The sequence below is a fragment of the Xiphophorus hellerii genome, chromosome 16 (genome assembly GCF_003331165.1).
Source record: "Xiphophorus hellerii strain 12219 chromosome 16, Xiphophorus_hellerii-4.1, whole genome shotgun sequence".
Lineage (NCBI taxonomy): Eukaryota > Metazoa > Chordata > Actinopteri > Cyprinodontiformes > Poeciliidae > Xiphophorus > Xiphophorus hellerii.
The window spans coordinates 11,318,025-11,343,145 of NC_045687.1; the positions used below are offsets into that span (position 1 = coordinate 11,318,025).

General features: G+C 41.1%; 1 protein-coding gene across 3 annotated transcripts in view; it reads left to right on the forward strand.

The window, feature by feature from the left end:
* The window catches only part of bahcc1a (BAH domain and coiled-coil containing 1a), a 75,489-nt gene that overhangs the window by 37,629 nt on the left and 12,739 nt on the right, over positions 1 to 25,121 (forward strand). For 2 of the 3 annotated variants that reach the window (XM_032587042.1, XM_032587044.1), the window contains 16 exons: positions 558 to 740; positions 8,926 to 9,048; positions 9,138 to 11,420; positions 11,893 to 12,004; positions 12,104 to 12,303; positions 12,548 to 12,709; positions 14,307 to 14,560; positions 14,646 to 14,991; positions 16,343 to 17,278; positions 18,975 to 19,144; positions 19,498 to 19,634; positions 19,817 to 19,930; positions 23,143 to 23,257; positions 23,566 to 23,797; positions 23,908 to 24,099; positions 24,916 to 25,089. In XM_032587042.1, coding sequence (XP_032442933.1) covers positions 558 to 740; positions 8,926 to 9,048; positions 9,138 to 11,420; positions 11,893 to 12,004; positions 12,104 to 12,303; positions 12,548 to 12,709; positions 14,307 to 14,560; positions 14,646 to 14,991; positions 16,343 to 17,278; positions 18,975 to 19,144; positions 19,498 to 19,634; positions 19,817 to 19,930; positions 23,143 to 23,257; positions 23,566 to 23,797; positions 23,908 to 24,099; positions 24,916 to 25,089 — 5,733 coding nt within the window. The remainder of the gene's footprint in view (positions 1 to 557; positions 741 to 8,925; positions 9,049 to 9,137; positions 11,421 to 11,892; positions 12,005 to 12,103; positions 12,304 to 12,547; positions 12,710 to 14,306; positions 14,561 to 14,645; positions 14,992 to 16,342; positions 17,279 to 18,974; positions 19,145 to 19,497; positions 19,635 to 19,816; positions 19,931 to 23,142; positions 23,258 to 23,565; positions 23,798 to 23,907; positions 24,100 to 24,915; positions 25,090 to 25,121) is intronic. The other variant, XM_032587043.1, reaches the window with a different exon arrangement.

The following is a 25,121-nucleotide window of genomic DNA, read 5'->3' on the forward strand; positions in this document are numbered from 1 at the left end:
AAACCAAAATTGGAACTGAAAAAGAGTGAAAAATAGAACTGTTATAGTCATGCTGAGAAATGCAAGAGTGAAAGACAGAAAAGAGAGAGTGGAGGTGAAATGGAGCAAAGCAATAAAATAGATTGAGGGCATGAAAGTGAGAGATGGAGAGAGCAAGATAATGGAGAGAGGGAGAGAAATTGAGAAAGGGACGCTGGGGAGCAGGAGCAAAAGTGTGTGAGAGCGAGAGGGAGAGAGCCTGAGAAAGTGTGTACTCAGCTGTGAGATGAGACCTCTGTCTGCCCATGGGGAGAGGTGCTGTGAGGGGAGAGGACTCCGCTGACAGCGAAGGGGAGGAGAGTCTCACACTCTTTCTTTCTCACACACACACGCAAATACATGAACACACAATCTCTCATCCTCTCCAAGGCTTAATAATTCAAGCTAAACAGTGAGTATACAACTAGATAGGGTTAGGGTACTTTCTAGATAGTTTGGTCAAAATCATGGTAACAGTCCACTCCTCTAAATCTAATCTTCACTTTCTTTCTTCCCCTTCTGTCCCATCTATGATGCAGGCAGTGGATTGATGGGCAACTCGTCAGCCTCTTTCATGGGGACCTTCCTGGCCAGTAGTTTGGGTTCCCCGCCTTCTCACCCGCCTCACCCGTCCAGGCCGCCCTCCTCCCCCTCTTCGCCATCCTTCCGAGGCGGACCCCACTCCAGCGCCTCACAGATCTGGTTTCCCCATTCCCATGAAGGTACCTCACATAACACGAGCATATACACGCTCATGTAGTTACTCCATCACTTCATCACATCGTCAGTAAAAGGTGATACTTGTATCTTGGCAGTTCTGGAGACACAGGTTTGGCTGGTGTATTGTTGTCCTGACATTTCCTATTCTGGGGATTTGTATAAGGCTTCTGCTAAAATTTGCAGTAGTCTAATGATAGTTTTGCACCAAAAATAGAAAAAAGAACAGAGCGCTGTGGTTCAGTTGTCTGGATAAGGATGCAGGGTCAATAGTTCAGCCAAGGAATCTTGCGGTATTCAATTCATGTCAGCAAGAATGTCGCCCCAGGCTGCGCGAAGCAGCACATGGAAACGTGGGCCAATGAAAAGTTGCAGTGATTGCAAAGCTTTCTGCCAGTGCCTCAATTGCAGCTTAACAAAGGGGCGTTCCCACCCAACACTCAGCATTATAACATCCTAACTGCACAAACATGCGCTCAGACACCCAAAATAAGTACACACCGTAGGTTTAGCAACCGCAATGTTAGTTTCATCAGGAAGTCAGAGAAGGATGAGATTGAGAATTTAATTTTGTTTTTGAATATTTACACCTAGACTAAGAGAGGAAACAAAGGTATATTCAAATAAAGATCTGAAAAATGTAGCCTTCCTTAGCAGCTTCCCTGCCCCTGCTTAACAAAATCATCCCCACAACATAAATCAGTCACCACCGTGTGGCAATGGTATGCTTAATGTGATGTATGGTGTTAGTTTTCCACCACATATTGTGTTTTGCATTTGGACTAAGCAGTTCAATTTTTACCTCATCTCATTTCATACAGGCTGACCTTTTTTGCTGATTATATGTATTTTGGCAACTGTTGGTTTTATGTAAGAGCAAAAAAGAAAAAAAAAATGACAAAAACAAATGGCGACCAAAGCTTTCAGATACCTTTATTTGTAAAACAAATACTTGAAAACCACATGTACTTCTTTTTGTTAGTCTGTCACAAAAAATCCAAGTAAAACACATTGACGTTTGGGGTTGTAATGTGGCAGTTTGTGGTGTGTGAGTGAGTGAGTGAACTTTAGAGAAAATCTTTTTGCTTGGCTTTGTACATCTGGTGAGGAGATGGACTTTCTACATTAACACAGTTTCCGTCATAAAAAAACATTCTGAGTAATCCTGCTGACAAATAATCTCTATATGAGCAGATGTTTCACACATCAACACAACAACTCTTCAAAGACATAAAAGTGTTTTAGAAGTAGATCAACAACAGAAACAACTACAAGAACTCTTTAAACTAGTATACTACCATCAAGAAAATGCTTAAGGTACAACTATAAAAGACTATGGTGTCTTCTGAACTTCAGACTTTACTTCCTCAAACCCATAGACGACGTGTGAGTTTGTTGAAACACCGAATGCTTTTTTCAAGCAAGACATCATTGATTCAGCCAGTTAACAGTTGCTCCAATTGATTGAGAAAATCTCAGCTGAAAGATAAACTTCAACATTGGCTCACTCTGATACATTCTCCCTCCAGGTTCATTTTCTGAAGCCTCTCTGTTTGTCTTACCTTACGCTCTTAAGGTTTCATCGTCAAGCACTTTCTTTTGTGGAAAAGAAAAATAATATTAGGAGTGATGATGGCAATGCCAACCCTAATAAAAGTAATGGAGGTGATTATGACTGGGATTATTACTCAGTTGGCAATGGAGGCCATTATCTCTATTGCAGTTTAATTGCATATAACGCACTAAGAGCATGATTGAATCCAGACTGTTCATCAACCACATTCAGCTGTTCCCTCCTCGACATAATTGCACATTGTCTTTTTCCTGTTTTGCATAAAAAGCAAGTCATCAAAATGAGCGGCACAATTACCCAGACTCTCGCCTCTTCTCTCTGGGTGTCAGCAGCCCCCCGCCGGCAGCAGAGCAAGCTCTGACTTCTGCATGTGTCGCAGCATTAGTGTCTCACTTGTGTGCTCTGAGATACTCCGCGGATATTTTTTTCCTTGTCTCCAAGTGTCTTTTTAAACAGACTACTTACATGCAAATTCAAATGTAGCAGCTGAAATTTAAAGTCAGCTACTCGTTTACGATTCACGTTTAAGGTATAGACAGCTTAAACCAGATTTTACATTATTTAAAAAAAAAAAAAGAACTAAACTGTTTTTCCCCCCTCACTTTCTGACATTAAACTGTGATTTTTTCTGATTAAGGTAAATTGTGATCTCTTTTTTTTTATTTTTTATTTTTTTGCTAAATACTGGTAAAAAATAATATTTAATTTATTTTTCATATTCTTGTCTTTTTACCTTCACCTTATTACACACTTAGTTGTAAGTTGGGCTTTATTATTTTCCACATGATGTTGTCTTCTTGTGATGCCATGCATTCTGTGAAGTTTACTACTACCCCCTGCAACAAAACTCCCCCATAACAAGGTGCTGCCACCACCGTGCTTTAGAGTTGGGATTGTGTTCTAAGGTTTCCAAAGTTACCAAGTTTTCCTCCAAATGCACCTGTCTTATTTGAGTGTATTTGCAAACTGTAATCAACACCTGGGCTTTCCCAAATAGTTTAAAAGGATAAACTTAGTGTATATAAACTCCTGAATTTGAAGCAAGCAATCAACAAAACATCTATAAAAAATGATCTCATGATTGTATAATTTAGCAGTCCAAATCATCTTGGTAATCCTGAGTTAATTTGGGAAATGACTAGTCTGATTTAATGTCAGGCAGTGAGGGGAAACAGTAATGTGGAGGGGGAGGTGGGCTTGTACATTGTATGTAAACATCTTGTTTTTTAACTGGAAATGTCATTGTGCATAATGCTTCTCCAGTCTTTCTTGCTTTGAAGTGAATTCTTATGTTCTAATTATCATATGATGTATTTGAAAATGAAATAAAAAAGAAGCTTAAGCAATCTGGCATCTATCAATGCAGGGTCCACAGAAATACCTCTCCAAGTTTTGTTTTGGTAAAAGAAAAATAATGGAAATGTCAAATCTCACTAGACATGCAAAGCCCACAGTAATCAAAACACACTCCGTCAGATAAATTTTCAAGCCGTCAGATGTTGCTGTTTTGTCAAAGCTGATGGCATCTCTTAAATGCGCACATGGTGTCCTTTACCGTTAATTCGGTGATGTAACAATATTTCACACCATTTATTTCTGAAGAGCTGATTTGAGTCTGAGAAAACTGTCATATCTTGCTAAGTTTATATTTTGTCTCAGATTAGTGTGAACATCTCACTCTGTTTGGTCTGGAACCTCATGTCCAGTGAAGACTATAGTAACAAAAAACATAATGTACTGTCCAAACAAACATCAACTTTTTGTAAAATCAAGATTTTATGCTGATCCTCCAATCAACATTCCTCACTCTTCCCTTTCAGATATGTGACTTTAAGATGCTTCTTTCACATACAAATCAATCCACATATCAATTAGTATGATTTATTTCTTTCTGATTGTATAGGCATACACTTTCACATGAAGAGTAGGGCCTGCTGTAGATTTTGTGATGACATTTTAGGATTCTGAGACTTCAGTTAGAGTCTTATGGTCTACTTTCAGGGTGAACTTGTATAGATGACCAGAGCTAGGCATGTTTGGGTGTTACTTTAAATCTTCTACAAATGTAAGCTATTTTCAAGACAGTGGAATGGCTGATTTAAAGTTCTTTTGAGACATCTTCAATACCCTTACCAGTCTCGTAAGGATTTTGTCATAGTGTAAATTCTCATTTTAACTTCCAGAAGCAAAACAAAAATGTCTGAGGTCTAAACAGAGCAATTTTCTTTTAAAAATGCAAAATATTTTATTCTCATTCTAATTACATGCACTGGTGATATGCCTTTGTGTGATTTTAGCTATTTTAGATTGCCATTAATATCCTAATTCACTCTTTATCAGAAGGAGTTTTTATTTTTCTTGCATTTCACAAAATAAAAAAAATGTTTTAATATATTTGGCTTTGTAATTAGCTGTTTTTTGCAACAACTATTTTGAGAAACCCAGCTTTAAGGTTTTTGTTAAACTTTGCAAGGCATGCTTCTATATTGGACAAAATACAAAACAAAACTTTTTGTTATTCCTTTACTGACTTAACCTGTGTCTGTGTTCAGATGTTTGTGAAAACTCATGGGGAGGCAATACCTTGTATAGACCCATAGAGACTACTATAATGGGTACTTGATTTGTTTTTTATGTACCAGGCCTTTGTGTGAAAAGTCATGTTAATTCGCATAACTTTTTTCAGTCAGCTTGGTAGCTGAGTGAAAAAATAAAGAAAAATAAAGAAAACATCTTTGAATCAAACCTTATACAGGCCTGAGGCCAGCTGGATGTGGTTCAAACCTTGTGCCAAAAAGAATCTCTCTCATAACTCAGTCTACACTTATAGACATACATGAATACATCGATTGCCTGCACACTGCTCGTCTAATCCACTCCTGTTTGATACGCCTTTCCAAGCTTATCTTCAGTTGTCCTTCTTTTCCTTCTGTGGGTCCTTCCTGTTGGTTTTCCTGTAGAAGGATTTAAGTAGCACTACCCACCCTCCTCCCACCCCAACATGCACCCTTCAACCACCCAACTCTCCCAAGCACAAGTCTGCTTCTTTCATGCTCTCTTTCTCTTTCTTGCCAGCCTGCATCCCTTCCTTTCAATTAGTCAAACCTGAGGAGATACATCACAGTACTGCCCCTCCTCCGCCAAGTATCTCTCGCCTCCTCTGCTCTTCTCCACCCCTTCTGTGTCTTGATGGTTCTGTCATTTTTTCTCAATTAGCGGCCCTGACAGGCAACTTGGGCTGCTCCTCCTCTTCTCTTGGTCTTCATTTGCCCTGCACTGTCCATCAATTTACCTAGCTATGAATTTTTGTAGCCATGTGCATTTGAATGAGCAATATCATGATATCAGATAGTGGTGGTTTGAAAAATGTTGAAGATTTGAGAAATCAGAGAGATTGTCCGTTTTAAAAGTAATAATTGAATTGGAAAGTAAAATCCTAGCAAACCGCTGACTCTGATATATATATATATATATATATATATATATATATATATATATATATACACTGTATATATATACTGTATATATATATATATACATATATATATATATATATATATATATATATATATATATATATATATATATATATATATATATATATATGTATATATATATATATATGTATATCAATACAACAAATGTAATTGATAACATTGTTTTACATGGAAAAATTGTGTATAGAACCTAACATACTGACACCCTTATACAAGCTGTATAAATTTTATATTACTTAATTTATTCGTTATTTATTTTAGATAAACTTCATAAGTAATTGATTGGGCTGAGGAGAACTAACTCTACCCTAACCCTAACCCTAACCCATCCAGACTCTTCCTCTCTTTTTGTTTTCTGTTGTTTAAGTATTACCTTTTGGATATTCAGAGAAGAAATTCAACTCTGTGTTGAATCTGTGTCTTGCCTCTGCTCCTCCCTCAGAATTAAAGGCATGCACTGTTAACGCTCCTCTGTCATTTACTTGCTGATGCTGACATGTCTCTGTTCGTCCCTGTGTATGTGGAGAGAGCCTGGCTGCTGTGCAGTCAGCAGACTGCACTAAGACCATTCTCAAGTCACCTGCTGGAGCAGCAGCAGAGATTAATGGCTGAATGGGCTCCACCATGCCCAGCAGTCTCCCCCGTGTTGTCCCATCGGAGGATACGTTGAAACTGAGCAGGCTGGCATTATCGGGCACAGCCAGACCACACTGTGAAAAGGGATTACGCTGTCAATCGTCACGCTCACAAACAACATGCTGCTGGAGAAAAAAGACGCTCTCCCAGCTTGGATAAAGACTGACGAACTGCGCTCTGCTTTTCTCCCCCTTGAAAATCAGAGCAAAATGTCTTGCTTAAACAAAGGATCCCTCTGCCCCCACCTCAGTTGGTGAATTGGCATAAATCTGGATGCTTATTAATCATCACAATAAAAAAAAGACAAAGTGGGGACGGGAAAAGAGTGTTTGAGGTAGAAAAAGCTGTGAAACAGGAGGAAAAATTAAAGAAAAAACAAGACTATGCAATTATTGCCCTGTTACCCTGCACAGAAAGCCACACCTCCTGTGTTATTGCCATGCTGTTTGCCCTCTGTGTGCATTTCATTAATTAAGATTGGAGGAAGCAGGGGCCGCAATGAGGCAAGGTCATTAAGCCCACCACAACACTCCACCCTCTCCTGAGCCAGCTCTCAGCTCCAGCTGCATTGTTCCTATGTCAAGAAAGAAGAGACTCAACAACCAGGGATGAATTTAAAAGGAAAAAAAAAACAGATAGCGTCAGATAGGGACAAGGCCACATAAAGTGCATTACTGCTTTCCTGAAAGAAGGTGCATGTTTGTCTTTGATTTAATTTACAGAGATTGTACTCTGTTCCTTTTTCTCATTGTCCATATTTTCTTTATGTTGGAAAGTTACATTGGAAGAATTAATGTGCCTTTTTGTGGGCACTCTTCTGGTATATTTCTGACTAGAAATTTTACCGCTCTTTTTACCAGTGGTAAACTGATTGGTAAACTGATGAACTAATAAATCAATTCATCAACTTGGTTGAAATTAGTTAGTTTAAAACTATAGATGATAGGTTAGACTTTAATGTAGATTTTTCATAGAGTGGAAGTTGGACCATTCCAGAAGCTTAATGCTACCCTGTTTTATCTATACCATGCCAAACCCAGTTCTGATACTAATTTGGCTTCAGGGTCCTTTTGGAACACATAAAAGGGTATCCAAGTTTCAACCATCTGTCAATTAAATCGAGGGGGGAGTTGAAGAACTTGGAGGTAGCCCCTGATTAATCTATTGCCCTAGTGCAATAAACTGCCTTCACTCATCTAAACATCAGAACATTCTTCTCCTGCTTGACCATAAAACCTTTCTAGAGAAGGAATTTGAATTGTTCATATGGGCACTGAAGATGTTGGTTTTGTTTGAAGATGTTGGTTTTGCTTGAAGATATTGGTTTTGTCGCTTGGGCTCCTTTTTTGGTTGGCACTCCCTCAGACCTTACTGTGATGCCAGGAGGTTGCTTAGAGATGCAGTTAGTGTCTGGTTGGACTGCAACTTCCTATCTTTAATTTACTCAAATGGATTGGGGTTGTATGTATACAATTCAGTCTATGTCTATATATTTGATCTTAATATAATTAACAGAAATCCATAATAATTCCAAACTTGTGCAATCTGTTTTTATTTCATAAATGTATTGAGGTTGCTGGTTGCTTGCTATGCAAAGAAGAATGGTTTATATGTATCATTAAAAACTCCCAAATTATGACATTCATGTCATAGATGAGTGCATGTTTCAGTAACTGGCATTGCACAGGAATCCCAGAAAAAACAGGCTCACTCTGTCATGTTAGGGTTTTTAAATATTATTTGCTTACATGTATCCAACCTTAAATATAAATAAAAATGGCCAGGCATGCTGCATTATTTTTCTAGCACTCCTTAGAGCTTACTTTTTAAGCTTCTTTGAAAATTATTTATACATTCGTGTAAATAGGGTAGTTTAATTTGCATTCACGTGTTTAGAGGCCATAGTTACCCAGTTGCAGTGGTGTTGTCATAGTGATGCCTGTCTAGGCTTTCATCTCAGTCCACATTCTCTCTCTTCTCCACCCTCAAAGTCCTTTGTGCTCTCCAGTGTCCTATTTCATAATGATTATGTTTTTCTGTGGTATTGGTATAAATGTGCCACAGATGGCCTTGATTTAAAGAGCGCAGGTGTACTGGCTTATAGGCCCAAAATCCAAGCATCCTTTTACCTCTAAACTAGGTTACTAAGAGTTATAGAGAACGAGCTCTCTGTCCACACAAGCCTAAAATCCACCCTCATCGCTACACTCAGATGAGTATAGGTGCTGGTGTTGGTTCTCACGGTGTGATGAAGAATAAGCCGTATGTCTCAAAGAAAAATGTCATATTACACCAATCCCAGAGCTTTTCTTTCATTATCTAAATGCTAAACTCAGGCAGGAAAAGCAAACATTAGAATCACAGCCAGTACTTATTTGCGTATGAACACCAGCAGCTGCACTGGGCCTGAAGGATTACTGCATATAACTCCATCACAGTAGCGGGTGTCGTTTTATCAACCGTCTCTTTCCCTGTCTCCTGTAGGTCCAGGATACCCTCGATTTTCAGGGAGCCTGGCCCACACTTTCCTTCCAATGAGCCACTTAGATCACCATGCCAACAGTGGTGTTTTGTATGGGCAGCACCGTTTCTATGACACACAAAAAGGTAAGACATGCTAATAAGAAGACAGTTGAGAACACATTTATTCATCTAATGTAACCTTCTTTGCTTACATGCCTTCTTTTCTGTTCTAGAAAACTTTTACCTGCGGGGTCTCCCATCCCAGCCATCACTCATTTCAGCCAATCACAGCCTGCCATCAATGTCTAGGACAGGTTCAGGACACTCTCAGGGGTCCTGCAGCAGGGACAGAGATCCAGGCTTGGGGGCAGGTATACATAAGGGTCTTAAAGAGGGATCAGTAGAGAGAGGAGTGGTACCTGTCAAGGACAAGGAAAGATCCAGTGGAAAACAAGATGCTAAAGAGCGACAGCAGCAGCAACAGCAACACCAGAATCACCAGACACCTCAGACCACGCACCACCACCATTCCCATACCCATCAGCAGCAGTCTCACTATCCACAGCACCCACTGCCATTAGAGGAGGTCAATAGTCGAGCGCTGGAGAGACATAAAGCATCGCTTACTATGGAGTACACTAAAGATCACCATCAGACTATGAGCAAGCCCCTTAGTGCTTGTTTACATAATGGCAAGATGCCAAATGGAGATCCAGGAACGACAACAGGGTCGAAAGTCTCCTTGCCAAGCTGTGGTGGAGAGGGCCCAGGCCTTCGATCTATGGTAGACGGGGGGAGCAGCCAGGGCAGGCATATAGGGTCCAATGTCAATGGTCGCTGCACCAAAGAAGGAGTAAGTGGTGAGATGAGGATTAGTGAACAGCCTTCTGATTGTCTGGAAAGGGGTCAGGCACCACTTCATCACTCTCTGCCCTACTCAGTACCTCCACCCTTACACATGGGCTCTGCTGCCGGAGGGGCACATAGTCATCCCCATCCTCATGCTCACCCCCATTCACATCCTCATCCAGGGGGATTCCATTGCCTTCAGCTCCACCCCAGCCATCCACACCACCCACATCATTCCCACCATACCCACCACCATCCAGATTTTTTCTGTCCACCCCCACCTGCTCCTTTGGCCAACCCTGCCTCACAAGACAGAGGGACAATCAATGTAGGACGGGAGCCTAAAGTCACAGGGCCAACATTTGTACCATCTGTGGCAGATCTAGGGGACAAAACAAATGGACCATTCCAGCTTGGTAACCCTGATTGCCAGGGTGTGGTAAATGGCGGAGGCAGCACCTCCAAGGACAAAGCAATTGAAAAAGGTGGAAGTGGGCACCATAGTAACTGGCAGAGAAAACAGCAACAGCAGCATCCATACAGAAAGACAGAGAAGTCTCTAGACTGGATGCAGTCTCACCATCAACATGTTCAGCCCTCACAGCTTCCTCCGCAACCCCAACAGCAACAACAAAAAACGCCCCATTCTCAACAACAACATCAAGTTGTACGATCACGTAGCGCAGAGTGTATTAATAGTTCGGTGGACATGGATGTGTTCAGACCTTCGCTTTCCCAGGGACCGAAGGCGGGGCATTCTGTCCCTCATTCTGTCAACTCCTCTCCTTACAGAGACTGTTCCCATCAGGGACCTCCACCTAATTCTTCCCCACTTGGAAACAAAAACATGGGACAACATGCAGGGCCTGGAGCAGCCCATACTTCTGGAGGCAGCTGCTCATTACAGAGAGAAGGCCAAAAGGTAGCTAGGATTCGTCACCAGCAGCATGGCAGACCTGGCCCTGATGCTCCTTCTCCAGCTGAGCTGAACCAGAGTAACAATCAGGAGCTTAAGAGAAAGATGGACATGTCTCCTTATGGGTATAACAACAACAGTGGGCAACATCACCATCAGCAACCTCCTGTACCTCCGTGGGGAATGAGGCCTCCACATCACATGTCACAACCTGAGGAGGAGCAGAGGAGGTCGTACATGGAGTTAGGAGGCTCTGGTGGACAACACTCACAACGGCAACAGCAGCAACAACAGCAAGGATTAGGGCTCCCTCCTCAACAGCCCCCACCCGCACCCACTCTCAGTCAGCAACAGCCACAGCAGCAACCGGACGCCCAAGGTCCTACTCAGGGCGAGAGCAGTGCCATGAAAAGTCTGCTGAAGTACAGCAACCAGCAACAACCATTGCTTCTTTCTCAGAAGAGCCCATTTGGGGGTCTGGGAAGTCTCAAATCGGGTCCATCAGGGGGTAGCTGTGCTCTCCAGGGCAACAAGCAGACTCTCCCTTCCAGGAAGGGTCCTGCTGATGGTGAGCGCCCTGATTACAGTGTAAGGAGCAGAGAAACGGGGGAGGCGGGTCATGTGGAAAACGAGGTGCGGCAGCCACCAGTGGGAATTGCAGTAGCAGTCGCCAGACAAAGGGAGCCGCCATGCCGTTCAGGAGACAGTCACCCCAACAGCCGGCAGGGACGAGTACATAACTCTGTGAAAGGTAGGATAGAGCAATGCACAACAAATGAAAGTGTAACAAATAGTTGAAACAAAGATAAAATATTCAGAAGGCCAACATTTTAAAAATTTGTTGTGGTCAATAGAAGTCAAAATTTTTTATTTAGTTTTGTTATTTAGCAATGTCTGGTCACCTCTTTTAGGATTCTTTTTAAATGCAAATTGAACTCAAATTTTGATGAATGTTGCTGATTACTGCTGAATTTTACCCCAAATATTCATTCAATTAATATATTTTCATACTATGTCCAATCTCAAATATTGGGTTTTGCAAACAAACAGAAAGTCATTTTTTTTATTTGCACCAGTAGCATAAATGAATTGCATATGTCCATATTTCAGAACTTTGAAAAACTTGTAACTAGTATCAGCATGAATTCATATTTTTAATGCATAGTTTTGCAATGAGAAGACTATTAGGAGTATCTGCCTTATATGTAATGTTCGTCTCACAGGATTGCCCCGCTCCATGTATCCTGTGGATCCCAATGAGGAGGAAAGGAAAAGGCTAAATGAAGAACAAATGGGTCTCAATTGTCTGGATAGAGATAGAGACCCATACATCAGGTATGTAAATGTAAATCCCAAGGCTACACAAATTTGCTTTGAAAAAAACCCCCAAAAACATGTACTGTATTCCTCTGCTCCTCTATTTTATAATGGCAGGGATAATAAGGAACGTGTGGAGTTTGCAAGGATCCACCCTTCCACCAGCTGCCATGGAGACCTCACCTCCCATCTGATGGTCCCTGGTGGGACATCCCTCCAGTCTGGTCAGTTAGGAGACCCTGCTGCACATTCTGCTCACCATCATTGGATGCCAAGAACTGGAAGTCCATCCCTTTGGATGACAGGACATTCTTATGGTAAAAAAAACAAAACCAAAAAAAATCTACCGTTACACATGTCTTGTTTGCATCGGTTTCAATTTAAAATCCAAGTTTTGAAAATGCAAAACTTGTATTTTACAAATTCCCTCCATGCTTTTTGTTACCATTTTGTTTTTAAATTAAGCTATTTCAAATTGCCCTTTATTCTTCTGGGTTTTGAAACTGGTAATCACATGCATATATTAGTTTTGTAATCTCTGTTGTAATCATTATTGTACAGCAGGTATAGGTCATACACCCTTGCATCAGAACCTGCCTCCAGGTTTTTCTTCAGCCATGCCAGGCCCTCTGCAGCCAGTCCTTCCTCTACCACAGGACCCCTCAGCCCAGTTAGTGGTCCTTCCCTCTGAGCCTGCACCCCATCCAGCGCCACATCACTTGGGTATGCCATAATTTTACGCTATCAAATGTAAAAAAATAAAAATAAAAATAAGTGTATAATAGTAATTCAATTAAACATTATTTACTTGAATAAATAATGTTTACTTGTTTGAATGTTTGAATTACACATTCAAACGTCTTTTTAAATAAACTCCAGTGTTTTTTAGTGTTTGTTTGATCACGGTAAATTTAAAGAATTAGTGGTGATTTTGTAAGAAAACATATTAGAAGCAATAAAAGACTTTAGACTAGAAGGAAACTCAACATCCTTCCAGACAAAAACATTTAACATACAGAGCTGCAACTGAATGGTTGGGATCAAGTTATATTTATGTGTCAGAATGCCTCCATCAAGGCCCCGAGAGCTAAAGAGGAATGGTGAAGCATTTCAATATCTTAATGTGTGGACTGGTAAATCTACCCCAAAAAAAACATTTAATAAACACACTCAGAGGAGCTATGTACAAATGCTTGCCCCTCGTTTTAGATTTTAATTTGTTAAATATAAAATTGTCTCATTTTTCCACTTCACAACACCACCAAATGTTGGTCTATAGCATAAAATCCTATATTGATATATTTAAGTTTTTGTCTGTAATATGACAAAAATTCAAGTAGTATAAATACTTTTGCACGTCATGTGCACTACAATAAACTTTGAAAGCTCAGGGGAGGAAAAATAACAAATGTGACAGAATGATTGCTTTTTATAAGCCACCAAATACACATATTTAGTCAATAGACAGACAACTTTAATCTGCCTGCTCACAGTCTTAGAACCTGCAGTTCAGTCGTCGCTCTGTGGGACTAACAACTGAGAAGGAAATGGATCAACACAAACTACCCTACAGGGAAACATTTGCATATTCAAGTCTGACTCAAATTGTTGGGGTATGACAAAAGAAGGAATTAAGAAAAAAGTAGATGAACCTGTTAATAGGAAATGCATAATAAAGTCACACAGAGAGGGAACGGGAAAATAAGGTTGTTGTGTGGTTCCTTGAGCGTAACATCTGCTATAAGAGAGGAAGTACACTTTGAGACATGGGAGTTAGGATGAAAATCCCCCATTTCATTGAGGTTTGATTGAGCAGGTGGGGCATTTCTGAGTTCTCTGAAGGGACATAGTTCTATTTTCAGCCTGGAGCTTGACCTCTAATCAACCTAAAAACAATAATCATCTGGTGTCATTCTACCATTGTTTAAACTTTCCTCCTACATTCCAAAATTCTCAGAGAAGATTGTAAGAAAGTGCTTTTTGTTTTAAACAGAGGAGGGAGAGTGTGGGATTTTTGCTGCCTGGGGAGATGTTGTGCAGTGAAGTCAAAAAATCTTTTTTGAAAGGATCGATGTTTCTATAAAATGTGAATACAATGGTTTTTAAATGATCCCTAATGGTTTTTGCTGTTTGACAATTGTCTTCTGACAGGTACATTATGATAGAAAAAGAGAAAAGAACTGTTATCTGCATGGCAATGTATGGTAGAGTGCTATACATGGTGATATGAAAAAAGAATGTGTGCATGGGTGTGCATGCATGGGCTTTTGTTGTAGCGAAGAGTCCCCTCATTGAATTCCTCCTTCCTTTTTCTCATTAGACGTGATCGAGCAGCAAGGGCTGTGGCCCCCTGTGTATAGCGCGCGGGGCCCACCCTCCCACATGCAACATCCTGCTGTGTACTCCCGATCTCAGTTTCTACGGCAACAGGAGCTGTATGCGTTCCAGCAGCACCAACAGCTCCAGCATCAGCACCAGAATCACCAGTCGCAGCAGCTGCAGCTACCTCCTCAGCCTCAACAGCAACACAGGGCTGCACACACCATGCAGCATCAATCCACGCACAATGAACAGGTGGGTATTAAGTCTTGGTGTGTGTTTACTGTATTTTAAAAACACACATGATATGTGTATAAAACTAAACTTTTTGATATGGCAGATACACAAGAGACCAGACGAGCCGTCAGATGAACTAGAAGAACTGATTACAGAGCCAAGACCATCCAAACCTGCTAAGAACTACTCGTATAACCCCCCACAGAGAAGCAACTCACCCCCTGGAGCCTGTGCCACTCACTTGTCCCCTTGTTACCAATCCCCCTCACTGCGCCAACATCCCAGAAGCACTCCTTCTACACCCTGCCCAGCACCCAGCCCCATGGCGGCAACCCCTCACTCTCCTGCAATCAGTCCTGCACCACCTCAGATGCTCAAGGGTCCTGAATCCCAGGATAAGAGGGGCGAAGGACAGGCCCCTCAAGATTACCCAGAATCTCTGGAGCCTGGTAAGCAACAGGGAAAGTAGTCTTTATTGTCTGCAATTGCAAAGTGCTTTTTGGATTCAAGTGAATCTCAGTAAAAGTGAACATTAGTTTATTTCTTCAAAATCTTAAACTGGTCATTAAACATGGTCATTTCATCCACTTCTGTCCATACTGATGATAATGACTAATGAAAGCTTAAAATCCAGTTTCTTTGAAAAGATGAATATTACAAAAGTCTGACTGGGAAGTTTTATTTCACAAGATGTAAGCATGAGTCAGTGCTTCAAGAGCCACTTTGTTTGGGTTAAGCCACTACTGAACCAGAGACAATTTCTGAAGAGTCTTGCCCGAGTTGAGGAGAGAGGACTGGACTGTTGCACATTGGTCCAAAGTCCTGCTTTAAAAAACAAGTACAATTAATCTGGAAATCGGTGTCCCAGAACTTAAAGTAGAAAAGCAGATTCCAAGTTGCTAATGGTGTAAAGTTGAAGTTTCCAAAGTTAATGATTTCAAGAGTAATTTCAATGTTTTTGCTGGTGTTAGTCTAGCACTTACACTCACACCCAAAACAAAAGTATCTACTTTAATGACAATGGTATCATCATCATTGACTGGCCAGTCACCAGGCCTGAATCTTTGAGATAATAGTCAGGACAATAACTCCTCAACAGTCTGCCACCATGCCATGAAACTTTGATAAGCCATTGATGGGTGATATTATCAAAATTACTACAAATAAATAATTGATAAGTTTTCCTTCATAAAATGTAAATATCAAAATTAATTAACTTTTAGAGAATATTCAAATTTATTGGGATTCACCAATAAATCTAAAGTAAAATGAGTCAATTTGCTAACAAAGGAAAAGTTCTCAAGGATTAAGCACCACGCTGAAAATACACTGAATGGTTATCGGCATTCAGTGATCTCTTATTTCAGCCGGTGTTGTGATAAAAATGTGTGGGTGGCTCTTCTGGAAACCCCCCAACTGACTAAACAACTCAGAGCTCAGGAAAATGGCTGCCGTCTGTGACGGCTGCATTTTGGTCATCGTTCCCTTGGTGATCACCAAGAAATACCTCAGCCATGTCCCCCACCTAGCTCAACCATTACTCTCTTTTCATCATTATGATGTCTGGCTAATGTTTACTGCATGCCAGAGGAATTTTTAGTGTAGCGGATAAACCAAAGGCCTGGCAGACTTTAAATTAAACACATACAGATTTCTCTGAGCCCCTTTCTGCTGCTGGGAGATAGCGCCAAGAGCATCTTCATTAAGCTGTTACTCAGTCCTTAAAACTCTGCACACAAAAAGGAAAGCTTGCAATAATTGTCCTCATCACCTACTATTCATAATTCTGTCTGCTTTTAGATTTGCCTCCGGGATATACATACCCAGCCATTGCCCTGGGATACAGAAATGGACCATCCCCGCAGGATGTTCGCCTTGCTCAACCGGCTGATCTGGAAGCGGTCCAAGCAGAACCTCCAGAGCACGCTCCCCAGTCTCTTGCTGGTCTAGGGGAGGAGTTAGACTGCCCAGTGCCAGTCATGCCCCTCACAGAGCCACTCCCACTCAAGGAAGTGGAGCCAGGAGAGGAGGAAAGCATGAATGAGAGAGCCCTGCAACTGAGGGAGGAGGTGGAGGTCGCCGCGGCAGTCAACTATGTGCCTGAAGAGGAGGGGGCCGACGAAGAGCGTTCAGCTGAGGCAGATGTGCTTTCTTGCCCCCCAGTTGTGAGCTCAGTCTGTGAGACGGCTTCCTGCCCAGTTCCCCTTGTGACAGAGCAGCCCAGTGGGCCACATGCTGTCATTACTTTAGAGGAGGAAGACGATGAGGAGGTGGTGGGTGAGGAGAGTCAGGTGCTACATGATCAAAAGGTCAGCCTACATGCAGAGGAGTCAGAGCTGCCTGCCATCATAGATCTTGACCCCGCTTCCCCTGCTGTCTATGAGTCGCCATGCTCCCAGCCAGAGGCAGCAAAGGAGAGTGAGCATGAGAATAAGATGACCCCAGAAGATGCCACAGTAGAATTTCTGTGTCCTTCGCCTGCCTCAACCTCCGCCTGCAGCAATGGCGAAGAAGCTGTTACTGTGCCCTGCAAACCTTATGTGCCCTGCTACTGGAGTCTGGAGCTGCTGATTGCCGCTGCTTTTTGCACAGATGTACCCCCATTCCCCTTGTTCTCCAATAGCACACCATCAACTGTGCTATCACAGTGCGCCCCCAACAAGGGCATGGAGCTTCTAAGTGAGCTTGCAGATCTGGAGCTGCAGCAGATGAAGCACATCTGTGGAAAAACCCCTGGTGAGTGACAGTGGGTCTTGCATGATTCACTCAGTACTTCTGTTTTGATTTTGTTACAATCATATGTGCTAATGAATTTTTATAGGCGTAGCCTATAACTTTAAAGCAAAAGAAAATTATACATTTTTCATTTTTGTTGCTACATTGGAAGAGTTTAGATCAAAACATTCATGTGTTGGATTGGCCCAGTCAAAGCCCAGATGTAAATTCAATTGTAAGTCTGCGGAATGACTTGAACACCAAGTTATCCAATCATCCAATCTGAGTGAGCTTGAACTGTTTGGGGAAAAAAAAAAAAAAAAAAAAAACTTTCTATTTGCAGTGGTGGTTGAGACACACTGCAAAATATGTGCAGCTGTAGCTGCTGCAAAACAAACTGAATATAAATGCCTTTAAAAATCTCCTTTCAAAATCATGCATCATTTTCCTTTCAGTCAACAATTGTATGCTACCGTTTGTTGGTCTGGTACATAAAACTCTAGCAGAATAAATGGAAGTTCGTGGCTGAAACATGACAGAATGTGAAAAAGTTCAAGTTGTTGTAATGACAGGTATTGACATAGAAATAGCAACACACTTCTTACCCTTCCTCCTTTTTCTCTTTCCATTGAGACTATCCTGCAAGCTCCCTCCCAGTTACTCATCTCTTCATGCTGATCTCAGGAGCATTTGATGGACTTTAACATGTCCCCAGAGAGGCTCCTTTCATGCTTGCCTTGTGTTGCTCATCTATTGCATGTTAAAAGCACGTTTTATATCATAAAACCTGGTTTTAAAGATGCAGAAGCCTCAAGAGAGGAAGGAGAAGACGCACTACAGTGCTGAACTCTCAGGAAAGGGTGTGCACCCCCTTTCTTGCTGCCTCTCTCTTATGTCCAGTCGAGGAAGCTATCTCACCGTCTCCCCATCCGGCAGCTGTTTGAGCCACACGTGCACACGCAGTTAAATCAAAAAGGAGGCACATCGATTTCTTTTCCATTCTTCCCAAACACAACATGTTATCAAAAGTCTTATTTGCAGTCACAAAGGCAGTACATGATTTCAAGTCGTTGAGCATTGCCTCGCTAATTAGAGCCTATTGTTTAAAGTGGCTTTAAAAGCATTCTCACTGTTCAAAGCACTGTGTTTTTTTTAATTAATACAAAAGAATGTTTTGTATTTACCACAACATAAATGCGTTTCACTGCTCCCTTATGAGGGCTCAGAAAAAAAAAAAATCACATGATTACAGAATAAGGAACATCATTTCCATGGTAGAACATTAACAGTTTAAGTCAGTTTAGAGGCACAAAAGCATTCTTTACCAAGCAAAGAGATAAAAAAGCAACAAAAAAAAAGTGTTGTTTTTATACGTTTATATTTGGCATCAGGCTGCACAATGGCACAGTTGTTGGTACTGTAATACTGCAGTAAGAGGGTCCTGAGTTTCAGTCTTGGTTCATGCATGATTTCTCCATCCATACCTTGGTTTTCTCTATACTATTCCTCCTGTGGTTCAAAAACATGATTAAGTTAGATTTGTCAGTGAGTTTTATTATGCCCAGCTGTTTGTCCAGTGTGTACCCTGCCTCTCTCTCATTGACTGCTAGAAGTAGCCTTCATGCAACACGTTACGATACACCATGATCATGGGTATCTATAAAAATATGACTGTTAATGTAATAAGCTTAAACATTCGTCCTTTGTTTCCTTACAGAGGAGGACCTGCTCATGTTTGATCTCCAAAGTCTTGCCACCTTGGCGACAGCCCGCGCCTTGGAGGCTGGATCAGAGGAGAGCAGTAAAACTGGCCCACAGCAAAGCTTCTCAGCTCGTCGTATCTTCAATTTACGAAGAAAGTTCAGCTGGGCGCCTCGTAATGAGCCGGTAAGCTGAAACTGATGAGAGGAGATCATTAATTTAAATTCTTTCAGTTTCAAATTGACATTATTTATATAGAGCCAATTCATTACAACTGTCATCTTCAAGCACTTTTCAGAAGAAATCTGTCAAATAGACAGATTTTAATACATTCCAAATTTCTCCTAGATATCAAACAATGCAGTGAAATTAAGTTATTTATTCAAATTAGTTAAAAGGCTTTCTACCTAAGGAAATTCATCAGATTGCATAGTCACACTCTTTTCACAGATCTTTTTTTTACTCTGTGAAAAAATCAGTTATGAAACAAATACCAAGCTTTATCTCTAATATTTGCTTTTTTACTCTGTGTACTTCAGGTATGCCCTGCTAAAGTTAGCATGGAAACAATGGATGGCCCTGAGCTTGAAATGCGTGTAAAACTGGCTGATATACAACGTCGCTACAAAGAGAAACAAAAGGAGCTGGCCAAACTTCAGAGGAAGCACGATCATCAGTGAGTTTTTTCCATAAAGCTTCACGACTTTTCAAGCAAACACAGTCAAATTAGTTAAAATTTAAGGCAGCATGCTTCCAGCTTTAGAGAGGATTATATTTAGTGTTTCACAAATAGCACCTTATGGTTTTAATGCAAGCTCCTCTCCCTTCTTGTGTGTTTACATCCTCTTGTGTATGCAGGAAGGAGGAAACACCTCGAAGTCCTGCAAGGCGAGGGCCTGGACGTCCAAGGAAGAGGAAGCCCACCCTAACCACGGGTCCTGTGTCCTCAAATGAGGGCCAAAGGAAAGTCAAGTAAGTGTAAATCAGTCCATCTCCGCTTGCTGACTGTATTCAAAGCTTTAATGAAATCACCAGCAACCAGAGATCTCCCTCACTGGCATAAACAGGACATGGGAGTGTTTAGGAATCCCCCCTTTCTTATTTGAACTCTTCTTGATCGAATAAACACCAGGACTATAAGTTATCTTTATTGGTACACCTGACTCAGATGTGTCTTAAAATGTTTTTCAGTAGCAGAAACATTGTCTTACTTACACACAAAAAGAATTAAGATCCAAACTTTAATTCGACTATATTTACCTAATGTTAAGAAATGATTCACTTCAACAAAACTAATGGTGCCAAACTTACTGGTTACCAGTTTGTATATTAATGTTTTAAGTTGATAAGATTTTTCCTTGCTGTCTACTATTTCCTAAACATACGTATATAACACGACAGCCTTTGGAGATAAAGCTGATCTTTGGATACCAGTAACGAAGAGTTAAATATGTATAACATCCATTACACGCTATGTACTTCTTAACTGGTTCTGTAGTGATGCCATGACCCTTTTCTTCCTATCACAAACATATATGTGGAGTTTGACGACCACTTTTGGGACTTTTACTAAAATTGAGTGATTTTGTCAAATGATAAAAACAAACACTCTGGAGGTGTAGGTGTGGCAAATAATGAATATGCAGAAGAGCCACTGTCAGATATGGCAGGCTACACGTAATAACACTGAAAACAGTTCATCACTGTGGGTCTTTGAACACCATTCAACTTTTGGGATCTTTTTTTTTAACTTGTACGAACTTGAGGGTGGCAGCAAGAATGTGACATGGCATTTATATCTTTGCACAAAAGGGTCCAAAAAAGTGAACGCTCAAACGGCTTTACGTAGAAAATTGGGAATATCAGAAAAATAAAAAGACACATTCTCTTCTGTAAGCACAATATAAGTTTTTGATAGTGGTCACCATGATTCTGAATGGTTTCTAAACAGGCTTTAATGAGCCTTGTTTTTAGGGTTTACATGGAATTAAGACACAACAGGCCACCTTATGGCATTTTCTTTTATCCATCTTCTACCCCCCTTCTGTCTGTGCTTTCTGGGCAACAGTCCACAGTGTTCCCAGCTGACCCTCTGCAATGTCACTTCCATTTTGCATCCGCCTGTTCACCTTTGCCCCCTCACCATGCAAACAGTAATCAGATAGGGGACACTGATGACAGGTGACAATGACACCAAGATGAAAAGGTAACAGGCCAGGTCTCTGCGGGGAGGTAGAGAGGACAGGAATATTGTTTGTACAGGTCAGAATATAGTAAACCTCAGAATATTCCTCACTTGTACAAAACTTTTTTTTTCAAGGCAACCCTGAAGTTTTAACTCACTTTTGTTTGCTCCATTCAAGCATCGCTCCTTCTGCTGAATATCAATCTGTGCAATTATATATATGTAGGAGCACTTTACTGCAAAGTTTGAATGTTTTTTGCTTTATTTCTAAGTGCTTTTAGGGGGAAAGGGCTGCATTATTATAATCATTGCTTGCTGGCAAACCCCACTAATCAATTTTCTTTATTAGCCACTGCATGCTCAACCCCTAAAGCCCCCTACAGATAGGAGTCACTGTGTCATGTTGTGTTTGTCAGCAGCAGAGAGCAAGGCACGGCAGGATTTGCCTCACAGGGACAACTCACAAATCACTGGTACCTCTGCCACTCAGTCTGTCAGTGGGAAACGAAGACAGCCCAACTGCCAAACTACCCACTTCCACAAAAAAAGACAAAAAAAAAACACACAAACACATAAATTCTCTCCTTTTTTGTTTCAATAGATTACAGGTGCATGTCTGCATTTGCTAATTACGTTATTTCAGCAGAATATGCTCACCCACAGATTTAAATGCACGTTTTATGTGAAACAATATACAAATGAAGACAAAATAAAATTTGCTGTATATGGTATATTTCATAAAATTAACTTTATTATAGCTAATCATATATTGCACTTGCATGATGATGTATTTTGGAACTACTACATTTAGCTATTGTTAATTAGATTTTTATATATAGAGTTAAGCAAAAATTTAGAATAAAGACCAGTCTGATATTGCAGTCAGCAGCTTAACAGATATGTTACTTGAAGATTTCCAGCTGAGGATTGATAAGTGTCTGCTACTCTTGCAGCAAACAATCTCCTTGCTGCAATTCTAGGTTAACCTGGCAAGTGCTCTCTGTTCACCCTTCACCCACAGCAACAGCTGTCTATGGATATCTGAGGACAGGGTAGGGTAGGTGACATGACCAAGACAAATTAGGAGCTGCAGTAGCCAATACAGTCTCCTCTTTATTGTCAGCATCATTGCACAGTGTGAAAAACTATTGGACTTCAGACTTGCTAGATCACCCCAACAATGTGAAAAGCCTACAACACCACTTTCCACCTCTGTGATAAACTCACAATTTTTGATAGTTGGTAATGCAAAAAAGTGTCACCAAAGGACTGTTGACATGAAGTAATCCACTTTAGGTCAATAATAGGCATTGTTTTTCTTTTAGTGAACAGTAATAAGTTGCCTTCTTTCAGCCAGCTGGATACAGGTGTGCAAAGGGAAGGAGGAGTGTTGCTTGTACTTTTATGCTTCTAGATAAAACTCTTGTTGTTTTGGTCCTTTATTACTATTCTCATTAGAAGCAATTTTGGAAAAAAAAATGTATCCAAAGTTGTTTGTGGTTCTTAAAACATTTTATTGGTTTTGAAGTGATTGCTTTTTAAAACCACTAATTTACTTGGATGCTGTTACCAGCCCATTACTGATTGTTAAAGGTTTGGTTGTGATGCTTCTCTGTGTTTCTCAGTGCTATGAAAAATCTACTTGTACTGCTGAATACAATTTACTTAAAAAGAAAAAAAAAAACTTTCATCAGCCTTTAGAGAGATGGTGTTTCTAAAAGTCCTAAAGGCTTTTTCTCGAAAAGCTTTAACGCCTCCTATACCATGTTGCTCTCCAGCAGTGCTTATTAGAACCAGTTTTTCAAGTGTGTCTCAGACGCTGAGCCCTCCTTGTCCTTTTTTGTCACTCTGTGAACCAGACACAGAGAGCACTGTTATTAGATACCACAGAGATGTGGCTCAAGCTGTGTTTTTTATCTGTAATGTCCTACCGTCCTATTTTTCTTTCAAACTAACTCCATTCTCCTCTGATAAATGTCTCTCATGTTTTGACTGGCAGGTCAGCGGGGGTGGGGCTCAGCTCATCGCCTGAGGACCTGGGAGGGGGCGGAGAGACCCAGAGACGGAAAAAGAGGCTGTCCAGTCAAGGCTTCGAGCGAATCAGCACTGTACAGGTCAGGGTCCTCTTGTTCTACTCCCTTTTGTCCTGTGTGCAGCCAGAAATGAAAAAGGCCGCTCTCTTTGTTACTTTGCATTTGATATATTCCTTTGTGGCACACTTTTTCTAATTAGGTACTACCCTCAGGAGTCAAATCCGCTGCTCTCCATATTAATGTCTATTTCATTGAGGCTTCTGCTGTTCTGTTTTTCTCTCAGTGCATGTGCAAATGAGGGCCCTGACATTCAGAGGCTTTTTGTGGCCGCTGTAAGCGGGAGTGTAACTGGCTTTCTCTGTCTCTCTCATGTCTCTCTGTTGTACCAGATAAAAGCACAGGGCTGCAGAAAAAGCAGTGTTCACAGCGTGCTCAGCTCCAAGCTGGCTGGTGATGTGGCTCAGCTCAAACAGAAGGCCCCGGTTAAAAGGAATCTCTCAGGAACAGGCTCCAGGGACAAGGAAGGTTCACCTTGCAGCTTAAACCTCAAGCATGCACAAAGAAGTCAGGGTGGAATCAAAGGTGAATCCAGGCGAGAGTCGGGAGGACAAAGTGATACAGGTACCTACTTTAGTTAATTGTACCTGTGGCCTTTTTTCCTGCTGGCACATTGTTGTTTTGCCGACAATGACAACATTATTTTTTTTGGTTGATTTTTGCGAACTGCTCAGGAGCCAGTGTGGACAGTACTACCCAAGAAAGCTGGTCGGGACAGGCGCGGCATGGAAGCAAGAAAGGATCCACGCAGGGGCAAGTTTCCTCCTATTTCCACCAGGCCAGATCAAAGGTTCTACGTGGTCAGAGGCAGGAAGCAGCAAAGGAGGAGGAAAGCTCCTCAGCTGAGAGTGACTCCTCTGACCAAGGTGAGAACATGTTTGGTATAGTGTTTTCTTTCACCCTTTTCCTTTAGAGTTCACTACAACAAATCTTCTGTCTCTATTTAGTCCTGTCCTCTGCAGCCTACCCTCACACAAGCTAACTTCACTTGCTTAATCTACTTTTACTCTCTATATTTACTGTTTTGCAAATTTTAGTTAGAGATTAACTAGCACTAACGCTGCATCTGTTGATAGTTTTATTAAAAGATGCAACAAAATCAGATCATTAAAGGGTAAATAAATTCTGCAGTGTGTGAAGTGCATGATTCGCTTTTCTAGTGAAAGCACAAAAACAAAAACTCCAACTTATGTATCTATCAGTTTGAATCTTAAAGCCCAGGACTTATTTTCTCTGTTTGTAAATTACTTTATAAACAAATAATGGGGCGTGCAAAAAAAAATGCTGATGAATGTTGCAACAGCCTGTAGTGTTCGTGGATATCCAACACCTCTGTGATCAGCCTTGATGCCTGGTCTGGGTTAGATGTGCCGCCACAGCTGTGGATACTTGGCTGTGAGAGACTTTGACAGCCTGGAGACTTGCAGACTGGGTCAAAGAGCTGTCAGGACAAAAACACACACACACACACACGCACAGTGTTTTGGTTTACACCAGGAAATACCACTGAAGCACTTCATATATCATCTCTGTAACTTGTTAAACTCTGTATTAAAGAACTAATGGAGGACCGTGAAATGACGTGCCACAAGGAGAAACATCTGTTGTTATAATTGAAACTGATGAGTTTGTTAAGATGTAGACTTAAAAGAAACTGGCACAATCTATGCTTTAACCATTAGAAGATGAAGAAGAGGAGGGAAGTTATGAGACAGATGAAGGTCAAGATTTCAGAAGTCAACCTACAAGAGACATCACTTCAGGCCCATCCATGATGGGTCCCAGTCCTTCCTCTATTGTGAAACTGGAAGCCAATCAGAAGGCCAGGAACAAAAAACAGAGGCAGGAGCTATATGGTGAGTCTTCATGTGATACCACATCACATGCC